General features: G+C 41.4%; 1 protein-coding gene and 1 non-coding gene across 2 annotated transcripts; one reads left to right on the top strand and one right to left on the bottom strand.

Moving 5' to 3' along the window:
* The first annotated feature begins 290 nt into the window (after positions 1-290).
* Positions 291-1599, top strand: LOC9267751 (uncharacterized). Its single transcript, XR_010737485.1, has 3 exons — positions 291-636; positions 834-955; positions 1123-1599. It is a non-coding gene; the product is annotated as an uncharacterized protein (transcript).
* A 1437-nt stretch (positions 1600-3036) lies between these two features.
* LOC4350708 (disease resistance protein RGA5-like) lies at positions 3037-11194 on the bottom strand. Its single transcript, XM_066305896.1, has 3 exons — positions 11079-11194; positions 5105-5864; positions 3037-4984 (listed from the first exon to the last, which is right to left on the bottom strand). The coding sequence occupies exons 1-3, from the start codon at positions 11140-11142 to the stop codon at positions 3037-3039; spliced, it is 2772 nt and encodes a 923-aa protein (XP_066161993.1). The 5' UTR covers positions 11143-11194.
* Positions 11195-13012: the final 1818 nt, after the last annotated feature.

Here is a 13012-nt window from a genome sequence, read left to right as displayed (position 1 = left end):
TTTTAATCTCGAGGATATCATCATTAATAAATACCTCCAGATAAATCCACGAAGATCAGATCAGTTACAAAGCGCGGTGCATGGCACCAAAACACATGGGGGTCGTTGGACAAAACAATACCTTTTCCAAGACAAGGTAGGAGTTGGCTATCTAATTCAATTTCTCTCTAAAAAAAAAACAAAGAAATAAGACGATATCATTGGGCCAGATAAAAGCAAAGTCCATCATCCAGCCCATCTAACGGCCCAAACTTCTCCTCTTCTTCCTCCCTCGCCGCCGGCAACCCCCCGCGCCGCCGCGATTCGGTCGCGTCCACCCTAAGCCTCAGCCAACTCCGGCGAGGCTTGATCCCTTGCACGGGCGGCGCGCGGGCCTGCCCCGTAGGCCAAACCTCGACCCGCCCCCGCCGCCCGCTCGCCGGCGGCGCCGGGGCGGGGGTTATCCCCGCTCGGCGCGCTTTCTCCAAGAAACGTGCGGGCTTCGAGGGCTTCCATCTTCTACCAGGAGCCGGTTGAAAGGCGGGATTCCTCTTCCCCTTCTCGGCGGCGGCCGGTGATTCGCGTGGGGAGGCAAGATGCTGGGGTTCTCCACCGGCCAGCTCGTGGTCATCCTTGGGGCGTGCTCCCTCATGATGAGTAAGGGCTGCATCATTTAGTCCTTTAGTGGTGTTGGATTTGGGCTCGATTGTAGTTGTAGTAGTAGCTGATTAGTGAGGAAAAGAAGAAGGGGATTGTTGGTAGAGTCGAGCTTGATGTTGTGATGGAAATGCACATGCTTAGGAGGTTTAATTTCTCCTTGTGCTCAATGCTATCTGTTTGTTTGCTGCTGTTAGAGCGCAGCGACATGATCAAGATCGCGAGGGTGGCGGGGAGGATGACCGGGAGGGCGGTCGGGCGCCTCATGTTGTTTCGCAGGCAGATGGATGAGATCCTGGAGCAGACTGCAGCAAAGCAGGTACTATGCAACTCTCCCAAGCCTAGAATCACCTCTTGTGTTGTGAGACAATTGCAGGACCTCACTCTTACACCCATATTTTGCTAATTGTTGCACTGTGTCACGTCTATGGTGTGCACTAGCATTTTCAGTTTTTAAATCTGCTGCTTTGTGCTCACCTTATTTAGGACATACACTCAGAGGTCCCTTTTCGACGTCCGCATAGTTTTTTTATTGACAGGCTCTTGTTAAACTACATTCCTAGCTACAACCAGCCTGCCGATGAGAACTTTTCAAGCTTTGCAGCAAGCTTATCTCTCAACAAACATGTATCAATGTCATGTTCAGAATCGTTGTTTTTTTGACGTAAGAAGGTAGGGCCAGCTCTACCTTATAGCCATTTCATTGATAGAAATGAACGATTACAGAGTTGCCTGAAGAAGTGGTGAAGACAGGGGGAGGAAATAAAGAAAAAGAAAGGATATAGAAGGGGGAAGAATGTACAAAAATTTACAATAAGCTAAAACTGCATTAACCTCTGATTGTCTCAGACCAGAGGTTGATTTTTGCTTTGGCATCTGGATTGGCCCGGTTATTCCATAAGTCTAGAGTGCTGATGATTTTTTGAATTACATTTGAAAGACCTGTTTGCTGTCCTTCAAAAATCCTGTTGTTTCTTGATTTCCAAAGTGTGTGTGCACAGGCTGCAAACCAAATGGGCTTTATGCCTTGATTGTTGTGATAGCTGACAGTAACTTTCTCCAGGAAATTTGGGGCTGATTCTGCCAAATTAGATAGATGCAAAAGGCCTAATTTCTTCCATAAGTTGTAGCTGCCTTGCATCTTAGGATGATGTGGTCTGCACTCTGCAGTTCCTATTGCAGGGCAGATATCGCAGTGAGGGTTGTTGTCCCAGTTCTTCTTCTTTACCATGTTTCCTTTAGTGTTTAATTTATCCTTGAAAGCCAACCAAAGGAACATTTTGCAATTGCTGGGAATTACTTGGAGCCAGATATAATCAGCTGGTTTCCACTTTCCAGAGTGATCCATGGTACATTAGGAGTTGGTATGCATTTGCAGTGGATATATGAGTTCTCTGGTATAGGAGTTCCCTCTGATCCGCCGTTTTTGGGCGAGGTATTAGGTTTTGGAGAATTTCTTGAACCTCATGCGGCTCTAATTGTGCTTGGCAAGAAAGATTTGGATTGTCACCACCTTAAGTTAGCATCACTATCTTTCCCACCCAACTGGTCAGAGGCTTAGTGCCAGCTCCAAGATCTATAGCTCTACACAGGTTCAGACTCTATGACTGACATCAGTTCTTGCAAAGCTGCACTCCACTTTCTGCACCCCAGGCTTAAGTTTGTCATCCACATCAGCGAAACGTTCAGGGAAATTTGCTTATCAAAACCTTGTTCTAGCCACTTGTATTGCCACTGCAATATTTTGTGAAATTAAGTCGATGAACCAGATATGAAGTATGAACTAACTAAATTAACATTCATTCTAGAGCATCATTGGCAGCCCCAAGGTGCAAAGATTGATCAGAATCAACTCACTGAAGTATAAATTGCACAGATCTAGATATTCAGATAACATCAAGTAAACCAAATCATCGAGTATACAAGCAGGAAACCATTTAGCAGTGGCATTCAAGAATTTGATCCGAGACAAATAAGAGGAGCAATAATATCAAACCTAGGTATGAATGGTTCAATCTGCGACGGCTGGGGCCGCTGCCACCTCGACAACTTGAGTGGTGGGCACTGTGTGGGGGATGTTGCTTGATGTTTCACGGCTGTGGCCATGACAAGCACTACTCTGCTGTTGTCACTTGTCAGCAGCATATATTATCCAGATCCGGCACACTGTCAACTCGACGGCAGCCGCTGTGGACTTTGATCAGTGGTGAGCCGGCGACATGCTCAGTTTCGTGGAATGGGAGGGAGTTATGTGCTTGGGAGTTGGGATAAGACGGTTTTGATAATCGCACCGTCAGATGCATCATCACAAAGTTCACAACAGAACGAAAAGCTGGATAAAGAACAAACAAGCAAGCAAGCAAGCAAATAATTAGCTAAACAAATACTCCTACATGCATGTCATTGCTCAAAAGGGAATGGTGAATTAGTGTGAGTTACCGTTGTTAACTTGAGTGTGGGGTTGTTGGGATTCATGTTGACCGCTTCCCGGATTGCAGCTTCCGCAGCGTTCACCTCCCATCTGTTGGCGTCGGAATAATTGACGCAAACATCTAAATGCTCAACTGAGATCTTCTCCAGTCCAAAGTCGAAATTACCAAACTGATCCACTGTTTTCCGCACTCCAAATCCAAAGCGTAGTTTTTGGAGCTTTTGCATGGGTCCTTGTGCAAACGCCACCTCCATGTTGTTAGCCATCAGTTTAAGAAATGTTAGACAGTGGAATGGATAACAATTGTCGATGACCAACCTTTCATGTCTGTCTTGCGTGGGCTCATTCACCCATAAGGTAAGATCACTAAGAGATGGCATGTTCCCAAGGATTTGGAGGTCCTTATGCCCCAATGTTTTCAACTTGATGTCTAGGGATGAGAGGAAGGACAATGAGGACATCCAGATTGGTACTGAATTGGCCACACTCCTGTTCATGTCGATGTCTTCAAGCTGTTGTGGTCCCGGTGATAAATTCTCACATTTGGAATCCATGACTCCCTCATATACACGTACGGTTATTGATCTGAGATTGACCAGGTTGGATAGGCACAACTCAAAAGATTTCTGGTAGCTCTCGTCCCATTCATGAAATCGTATTGACAAATGCCTCAGCTTGGTCAGACCACCCATATTGCGCAGCATGGTTGGAGACATGACATAGATATGTGGCCATATACTTTGTAGAGTTTTCAAGTTCCCAAAATCATCCGGTAATCTCATCCCAGGGCCAACACACAGGTCCACCAATTGTTGTAATTGCACAAAGGTTGATGGCACTTCCCTTAGTCTAGTTTTAGTTATGTCCAATACCAGCAAGAACTGTAAATTACCAATCTCTTCTGGAATCTCAGATATAGATGTCCTATGTAGATTCAAATACCTCAAGTGAAGCGTATTGCAAATATCCCTACAATGACGATTATCCACTTGATCACAACCACTTAAATCCAACACACGTAACACCGGAAAGCTCGAAAGGTTTGGTAACAGACTGAATGCTTGCTTGGACACAATCAGTGATCTCACATGGGATAGGTCCGCATTTGAAATTAGCTTGAAGTACTCTTGTTTGATAGATTGGAGGGATAGTCGGCGGATCTTGTGAGGTACTAGCATTGGCTGCTGATCACCTAATGATGTCATAAATTGCTCTTCGTTCGACAAGAAGGTGATGAGGTCAAGCACCATATCATGTAGACAATAATCCCATGGCATGTTATCACAATTAGATATTGGCTGTATCAAGCTTTTGTTCCAGAGCTCATTTAAATACTCCATTCCAACAACATGCAAAGTCTTCATGTGTTCAGCACGCACAAAACCTTCACATATCCATTTCCATATCACATCTTTGTTGCCAATGTTAGTATCCTCCGGATAACAGCTTAGGTACAATAAACAAGCCCTCAAATGTGGTGGTAAATTATAGTAACTGACAGACAATATCTTTCTCATATTATTCACATGAAGATTATCTTCTAGCCCAGAACCAATAGAATGGTACACCTTGGACCAGTACTCTAATATATTATCCCTATCGTTTTTACTGGCCAGTAGACTAGCTATTGTAATGATAGCTAATGGTACACCACCACATTTCTTTAAAATGCCTTCAGACACTACAGCTAATTGAACAGGACATCTGCCTTCAGCACCAAATATTTTTTGGTAAAACAACTTTCTTGAAACAGCAGGAGAAAGAGGTTTTAGTTGGTAAACACCTCCAACTTCTTTGGCAACATCAAGAATCTGAGTTGTTGTAATTATTTTACTTCCACATTCATTTCCAAGGAAAGTATATTTGATTGTTTCCCACACAACATTACTCCATATGTCATCAATAACAATAAAATACCTATTTGGGAATACGAAAGGAGCATATATTAGAAAATCTCTTTCAAAAGCTATATAGGTTTCTTTGAGAACTATATTCGCGTGGATTAATTTATGAACCCACAAAGAAATCATTCATTACCTCTTGTTTTGAAGGAATTCCCGTATTTCGTTGATAAGTTGTGCTTCACCCCATGATGCTTTGGTCACGTGACTGTATTTTTCCTTGTCTAGTTGACAGAGCATGTTGCTGAAAATCTTCTCCATGTTGGGGTTAAGTGACATGGTAACAAAGAACCCACAAGCGAATTGTACTTTAAGCTTTTCATACACTACTTTAGCTAGTGTTGTCTTGCCTAATCCACCAAATCCTACAATAGAGACTATCTTCAGTTCTTGCTTGTCCCCCTCCATTAGCATCTTGACTAGCTCGTCGCTCTTCTCTTCGATGCCAACGAGTTCTGTCATCTTCTTGTACAAAGCTGATAGGCGAAGGCTATCAACAGTTGGACTAAATGGTACGGTAACAACATTGTCAACCTTGTATCTATCACGACGCTCACTAATCTCCTTAATACGGCTTTTGATGTCTTTGATATCGGTGCCGATGGAATGGCGGATCTTGGCCTTTGTCAGCAGGTCTAGGCTTCTATCAATGAAGTCCCTGAAGCTATGCAGCTTGTGAGGTGCGGCATGGGTGTCAATGCGCACCATGAACTTGTCAATGCTGTCCTCGATGTTGTAGGACAGCTCCCTGACGTTCCTCGCCCAAAGCTTGACTTGATTATTAGGCGGCTGATCAATTGGTGCCTCAGAGACATCAAGCAGCGCTGCCTCCATGCTCTCCAACTCAGCTTTGAGGAACATGATCTCGCCCCTGACGCTCTTCTGCAGCTGGTACTTGTAACATCCTGAAAATCCCTGACAATAAAAATCACTAAAATTTCAAACTTTTTAAAACTTTTGCATCATGCTGGTTGTTATGATTCCTATTGCTTGCCAAACCGTAAATGATCACCAAGAAGGTAAAGAAAAGAACTACATTTAAGCAATAGATATGATTTATGAGAATATATTTAACCCTACGAATAATTATGTGCAAGATATTAAAATCAAATAAAATAAAAGTTATTATTAACCTATTTTATCAAATATTAAAATATTTGAATAATATAGGTGGGTGCCATAATACGAGTACACATGAAATGATGATCATTCAAATGAACTGAGCTCTCTGTATATATAATAGAATTACGGGAGTATTTAATTCGATATGTAGATCGATTTTGCACCAAGTTCCTAATTGCATTTAGGGATTGAAATTTGATATATTAAACCCCTCCATATAAAATAAACTAACATATAGATAAATTGAGCTAATGTGCTATTATGTTAATAACGGTCTCATTAGAAAATTATAGAATCTTTAATAAACCTTAAAAACAAATTGGTAAAATAAATATAAATTAAAAATAAAAGATTAGGTATGGATAGTAATAAATAAAATATTATCGCGACCATATTTGGATCAATTAAATTTAATTGCGATAGAATAAGAATTTACCCTAATTAAAACTCAAATAAATTATATAAACAAAATATGAGTGATATCAAATTAAGGAGAATTTTAGTTAGGATAACACAAATATGGGATAAACTTCATTTATACAAGATTTAGAAATTATGAAATCAAATTTATATTGAAAATAACCTAAAATCGGGAATAATAGGAAAGTGCACTATTCATTGCACATAAGGTGTTTGATGGAGTTCCTAGCCATCCTAGCCCTTCCCCCTCCTCTGCCACACCGCGCCTAGCCGTCCTCGCGCCCCACGCCGCCGCGGGCCGTCACCATCGCCGTCGCCGTCGAGCCGTCGCGTCGCCGTTGCCCGTCCCGTCGCCATCGTGCCCCCTGCCCCGCCGCGCGCCCGTTCCATCTCCCCTCCGCGCGTCACGCCCCGTCGCCATCACGTCGCCCGTCGCCGTCGTGCCGCCATCGCCGCGCGCCAAGCCCCGCGCCGCGCCGCGCCGTCCCATCGCCGCGTCGCCGTCGCGTCGCCCGTCGCCAGGAGCTGCCGCCGCGCCTTGAGCCCAGTGCCGCCGCGCGCGTCACGTCGCCGCCCCGAGCCCCGTGCGCGCCGTCGCGTCGCCATTAGGGCCGGCCACCCCCTCCCCGCGCCCTATAAAGTTTCCCCCCGGCCACCCCTTTCCACCCCCACACCATTTCCCCATTCCCCTCTTCCTCCCCTCTTTCCTCTCCACCGCGTCGCCGCCCTCGTGCCGCCGCGCCGCCGCCCTCAGTACCGCCGCGCCGCACCGTGTGCCGCGCCGTGCGCCGTCGTCGCCGCCGCCGTCGGTGAGCCGCTGCCCCCCCCTTTTTTTTTTCTTTGTCGCCACGCCGCTCGGGTAGGAGGGAGAGCCGAGAGAGAGATAGAGCCGGGAGAGAGAGAGAAAAAGAGGAAAAGAGAGGCCGACAGAGAGAGAAAGAGAGAAAAGAAAGAAAAAGGGAGAGAAAGAAAAAGAAAAGAAAAGAAAGAGAGGGAGAGAAAAAGAGGGAAAATAGAAAAGAAGGGAAGGAGAAAATAGAAGGGAAATTGAGGGAGAAATTAGGAGAATTTAGGAAATAAACATGGTCGGGGTTAATCATAGATTACTTTTGGAGAATCCTCGAGCGTAATAGTATTTCGATCGAAATTCCGAGTTAATTATAAATATATGTTTCTTGATCAGATTAGATTAAAATTGGTAGTAATTTAGAATATAATTAATAACCAAACAATTAGATGAATTCTTATAGATTATTATAGATTATTTTTGGTAATTTCTATAAGTCATCAGTTCACGGTAGAAATTCGGATTCAATTACTAGGAATCTTAGCCGCCGTGTATTATATTTAATCGTTTAGTCATAGACTAAATTAAATTGTATAATATTTCTAAGATTTCGTCCGATATTTAGCTCGTAATCGAAATTTCTAACCTGTTATATGGATATAATGCTCAGGATGAGTAATTTAAAAAAACTTATGACAACAAAATATTTATACCCGCAAAATAGTTTAAATCGAAATTGGGTTTGCCGTAGTTCGCAGATAGTGAAGTTAATAAAAAGGAATCGACTTTCGCATTCGACTTTTACTCGGATTTAAGTGAAACTTGAACCTAAATTTATCTAAATTCATAAGCTTTCCAATGATATATAATTCACTATTTAACAAAATATATTTATAATTATAAATTAATTAATATCAAATGATTAGATAATAGTTAACCTAAATAGTGTGCCAATAAATAAAAATGGATATTGTACAGTAGAATAATTATCTTTAATATATTCTGTCACTATAGCAACCACATAAATTAAGTATAATCAATGTTTGAAATTAATGGATATATATGAAAATATTAGTGCCATTTATTAATCTATGTCCAAATATAATTAAAACCCACGACGTATTAGTTATTTAAATAGAGTTAGCCTTATAATTATTAGGTAAGTAAAATATAGATACACATAGATCGGTCCTAAGCTTGTTTATGGCAAATAATAATAGAGCTAGTGTGATTAAATCACCTATATAAAATTAATCAACGACATATCCCATATAATAGCATATAGTAGGCAAGGTGAGCAACCCTTAGTTAACCAAGCAGTAAATAGGAACTATTCAAATAAAGGATTCAATATATTAAGATATTATGCACACATATACTATACATCCCATTATAGTGGTACAGTATAGTATTAATTTGCGTGTTGCATAAATTAAATTAAGAGGGAGTGTATGACAAACATGTATATTAGATAAATACTAGTTATAAACCTTGACCTCATATAATTATAATTATAGTTCAACTGTAAATTAGGATTATTCATTGTAAAATTATGTGATGGGATAATCTGTACCCATAATATGATTAACCTGAACAACTCTAACATACAAACCATGGGTAATTATTAACCTTTTATAATTTATTGTGACAAGTAAAATATGTTCATAATTAAAGTAAAGCTTCCATCAATAAAATAAATAATACAAAGGATTCACTGTAATTATTTGACCGATCCAAAATCCATCCGGCAACAGAACCTCTAGTGTATAACCGTTCTATTTAGATAGATGCATGTGTAACCATAATCCTTCCTTAGCCATTAGCTAGACTGAACCACCATGACAACAGAAAGACTAAGAAACCCTAGCTCTTAGCTTGATTAGAGTCCATTAGCAAGCGCGAATAATATGAGCAACCTTAGGTTCGACCTCAGCAAATATATTTTGTTTGTGCATATTTGATTGTTGCTTGAATATTGGTTTTTCTCGCGTATTATAGACTTTGTGTATCGGTTAGTCGTGAGGCAACGTCTGCAACTTCCAGGAGGTGAAGGTTGATCAAGATTATATCAGTAATAAGGATTATCCTGAGCAAGGCAAGTCATCACTATTCCTTGAACATGTTGATCCCAGCTGCGAAATTATTTTGTTTATAAATAAAATTGCATGCAATGATGAATATCCTACTTGGGATTATGCCATGCCTTGATTATTGTTTACCCTTAGATCTTTGTAACCATGTCTACGTATGAGTCCCTAATCAATTATGACAATTGCTTAGAAATGCTATTCTAGAATCATGCATACTCATATTTATCAAATGCTATATGCTTGGGCAATTACCTTTGGGAAGGTAATTGAGATGCGGCATGTGGAGACATGAGCACCACATTGCCATGATGTTGATGACATGATTTGTGAAAGGAGAAATAAAATTAAACAAATGTTTTCGACTGGGGCGGCTGGAGGACTTGGGTGGTGTCCGGTAAAGGCTAGTGCCGTCCCTAGTCAGTTAAGGACCGAGCCATGAAGTTAAACATGAAACGACCTCAGTACAGCCGTACTTCTCGAATGGGTATAGACCTAGCGGAGTAGATAGCCGAGCGGAGGCAGTATCCCTGCATAGTGGTTTCACTTAGGTGTGTGGACGAACAAGCAGTCTGCTGGCGGATACCCGATACGGATGGCCAAATGGCGGATACCCGATACGGATGGCTAGAGACTGACTTGGCAAGACTACAAGACTACAATGAGATACCCAAAAGGGGACAGCATGGATTGGGTTCAACTACAGAATGCGATGTTAGGCTTGCGTGAGTTTTCCCCCTCGGGAGCGCCAGAACTCCTCTCACTGCTAGAAACCGTGTACGCCTAGAGTGCATGAGGGCTTAAGTTCATGGAGCGGATACTGCCAAAGTGAGGTTATTGAAAGGCTTTGCCGTGGCAAGTCTCATTCGTTGGGACGTAGGCTCATGTGTTGGGTAAGTTGCGGAGTACGGGTAAAGTGTACATCCACTGCAGTGTGAGTAAACCAAATCTATTCGAATAGCCGTGCTCGCGGTTATTGAGCACCGGGACATGTATTACACTTGGCTAGACTCTAAATTCTTAACTTGTGTGGGATGGGTTATTGCATGATGAATTTTATGCTGATGGAGCCACTTCCCGAGAGGAGGGAAGGTGGACATCCTCAGAAAACCATGACGATTCAATGGCGGGAAGCTATCCTTGGGATCACAATGGATGGTGGACAGAACCGTCGTTGTTTAAAGTGAACACTGGTACTAAAATTTGATCAGTCTATGCTAGGTTTTAGGCTTGTGAAAAGAATTGTAAAATTAGCTTTATGCAAAAGAACCTGAAGCCATTCCTTGAAATACCCTCTGTCATATGCATTGTTGTTGTGGTGGCTTGCTGAGTACGGTTGGTACTCACCCTTGCTATTTATATATCTTTTAGGAGAGTGTTGAAGAGAAGCCCTTGTCGGTACGCTTGCGTATCCCACAAGATGATCGGAGTGCGGTCTTGTTCTAGGTCTCGTTCCCCAGTCGACTGCCTGTGGCATGTTAACCGGGCCCTTATATTATTTTGTCTTCCGCTGTTGTTCTCTGATAGTTGTTGGCCTACCTGGCCCTAATGTAAGTATTTAACTCTTTTAGCCTAAATTCATTCGTGATATGTTGTGATCCAACTATGTATGTGTGTACCAACTACTGATCCAGGGATTGGTACGGATAAACACAGAGGATTTCCGATTTCCAAAATCGGGGGTCTACAGTACTCCTCCCTCAGCAGCTCTCCCAGCTTGGGCAGGAGGGTGCTAATCGCTCCCGTCACGATCTCCATTCTCGATCACTCAAGCTCTTCTCAATGATGTTTCAAGTGCAGGGATGACGACTGCAGGTAACCGTGGAGTTGGTAACATGAGCAGATGAGCTGTTGTCTTTTATAGAAACAACCTACTAACTGATGTGATATTGGGCAGGAGAAAGGTTGCCGGGCTAAAAAGTCAGGACAAGGTTTGTATCCAAAATATTGAAGTCAATGTGTGGCATGCCAGCTTGAGTTGGATCGATCGATACATCAAGCTTCATTCCCGGTCATACCAACTGCTCTACTTAATTCAGTGCACGTACGCCATTGTATTCTAACTGGTAATATACTGTGGATTTTAGCCTGTTTTGTGCAAAACTGTATAAGGAACTATGGGCTCCTTTATCTTACTCCCTCAGGTTAAATATTATTTGACATTCAGATAGCAAATTCGTACTAAAATCACTCATTAATTTTATGCCCTCAACGTCATATAAAAGTGATTGGGGGGGGGGGGGGGGGGAGTACTGGACTTTCTCGATGTACTTGCGTACCTCAGTATAAAAATGCATGTTGTTTGCGTTTTCTTTTTCCATTTGTATTACAAAATGCATATCATGCGAGATGACTTTTTACAACTTCCCCTTCCATATGTTTGTTTATACTATTGTCTATAGGTACTTGAACTTTGTATTTTCTCACTAGAGTTAAATTTCCACTATATGCTATTTATTTACTGCTGTTTGTCTATCAATCTACCATGCATATGCTAGTATGCTACATTTGTTGGGAGGAAAATACATATGGATGCAAATGTGCAGGTTTAATTACCTGAAGATAGCACCAGAAGGACAAGGCTGAAGACGTGAGGATCATCATGTTGCTAGTCTTCATCCTTTGTTCTGAAAACCTCGCCGTGTTGTATGAAGATTAATGAAGGCATGTGCTTCAGATTGATGGTGACTTCTGACTGTCTACTTTTGGTGATCTAATGGACTAGGCAGTGTTTTTGTAGAGGATATATATGGTACATTATCATTTGGGGGATCAATTGAAAGCACAAGATAGATATGGACATATGTTAACATATATGTGCAGACAATGACCATATCTCATTGTTTAGACAACACCGACTGGACATGCTATGTAGCATATCTACTGAACACAATCAAATTCTGGTCTATGGAAACAGAAATTCATAGACCGCAATATGATTGCCCTCTATGAAGGTTATATAGGGCCTGTTTGAGATAGCTTCTCCTAGAATCTCCAGTTTGTAGAGGTTCTCTCAAACAGTTTAAATTTTCACCCTGATTTTAAGAAGTTATAGTTGTAGAATCTATAAAATGAACTAGAAATTGGGTTTTCCAGCTTTTTCAGATTCTCATCAGCTACTTGTCAGAATTTTAAGTTTCTCTAAACAGGGCCATAGCCTGTTAGAAACGTGGTGTGTGGGGCATGTACACGTAATGATGTATGTGCATTTCTATTGTAATCTAGAAAAAATATGCAACCCCGATTTGAGTGCTATAGTTTGAGGCGAAATTCAAAGTTCACATTTTTTTTTCTTGGAGTAAATTTCATAAAAAAAAAAACCTCCAAATTCCAAACTCCAAACCTAAGGTGTTAATTTTTGCTTGTGACAATAACCTCAAACTTTGTGATTGACTTGAGAAGACAAAATATGAGTCACATGTTTCGTTTTCCTGAGTCATCAAGGTTAATTTTGCAAAAAGTCATTGTCATGATACTCCCTCCAGTCACAAACAGGATACTTTTTGGACATGTCATCAACACATTTAAAGTTTCACCATCAATATATATCTCTCTAAATAAATTCGACTCCACTTAAATGATGTGGTTTGATTTGTCTTCAAACATACTTCAAAATACTATAACTTCT

This window comes from Oryza sativa, chromosome 11 (genome assembly GCF_034140825.1).
Source record: "Oryza sativa Japonica Group chromosome 11, ASM3414082v1".
In the NCBI taxonomy this organism is placed as follows: Eukaryota; Viridiplantae; Streptophyta; class Magnoliopsida; order Poales; family Poaceae; genus Oryza; species Oryza sativa.
This window is presented reverse-complemented; position numbering and strand designations above follow the sequence as displayed.

Coding starts and splice junctions, on each gene's coding strand:
- LOC4350708 (XM_066305896.1), bottom strand. CDS start 11,142: ATGGAGATCGTGACGGGAGCGATTAGCACCCTCCTGCCCAAGCTGGGA. Junction 5,865..11,078: donor GGGAGAGCTGCTGAGGGAGG/AGTACTGTAGAC, acceptor CAGGATGTTACA/AGTACCAGCTGCAGAAGAGC. Junction 4,985..5,104: donor GAATTCCTTCAAAACAAGAG/GTAATGAATGAT, acceptor ATTCCCAAATAG/GTATTTTATTGTTATTGATG.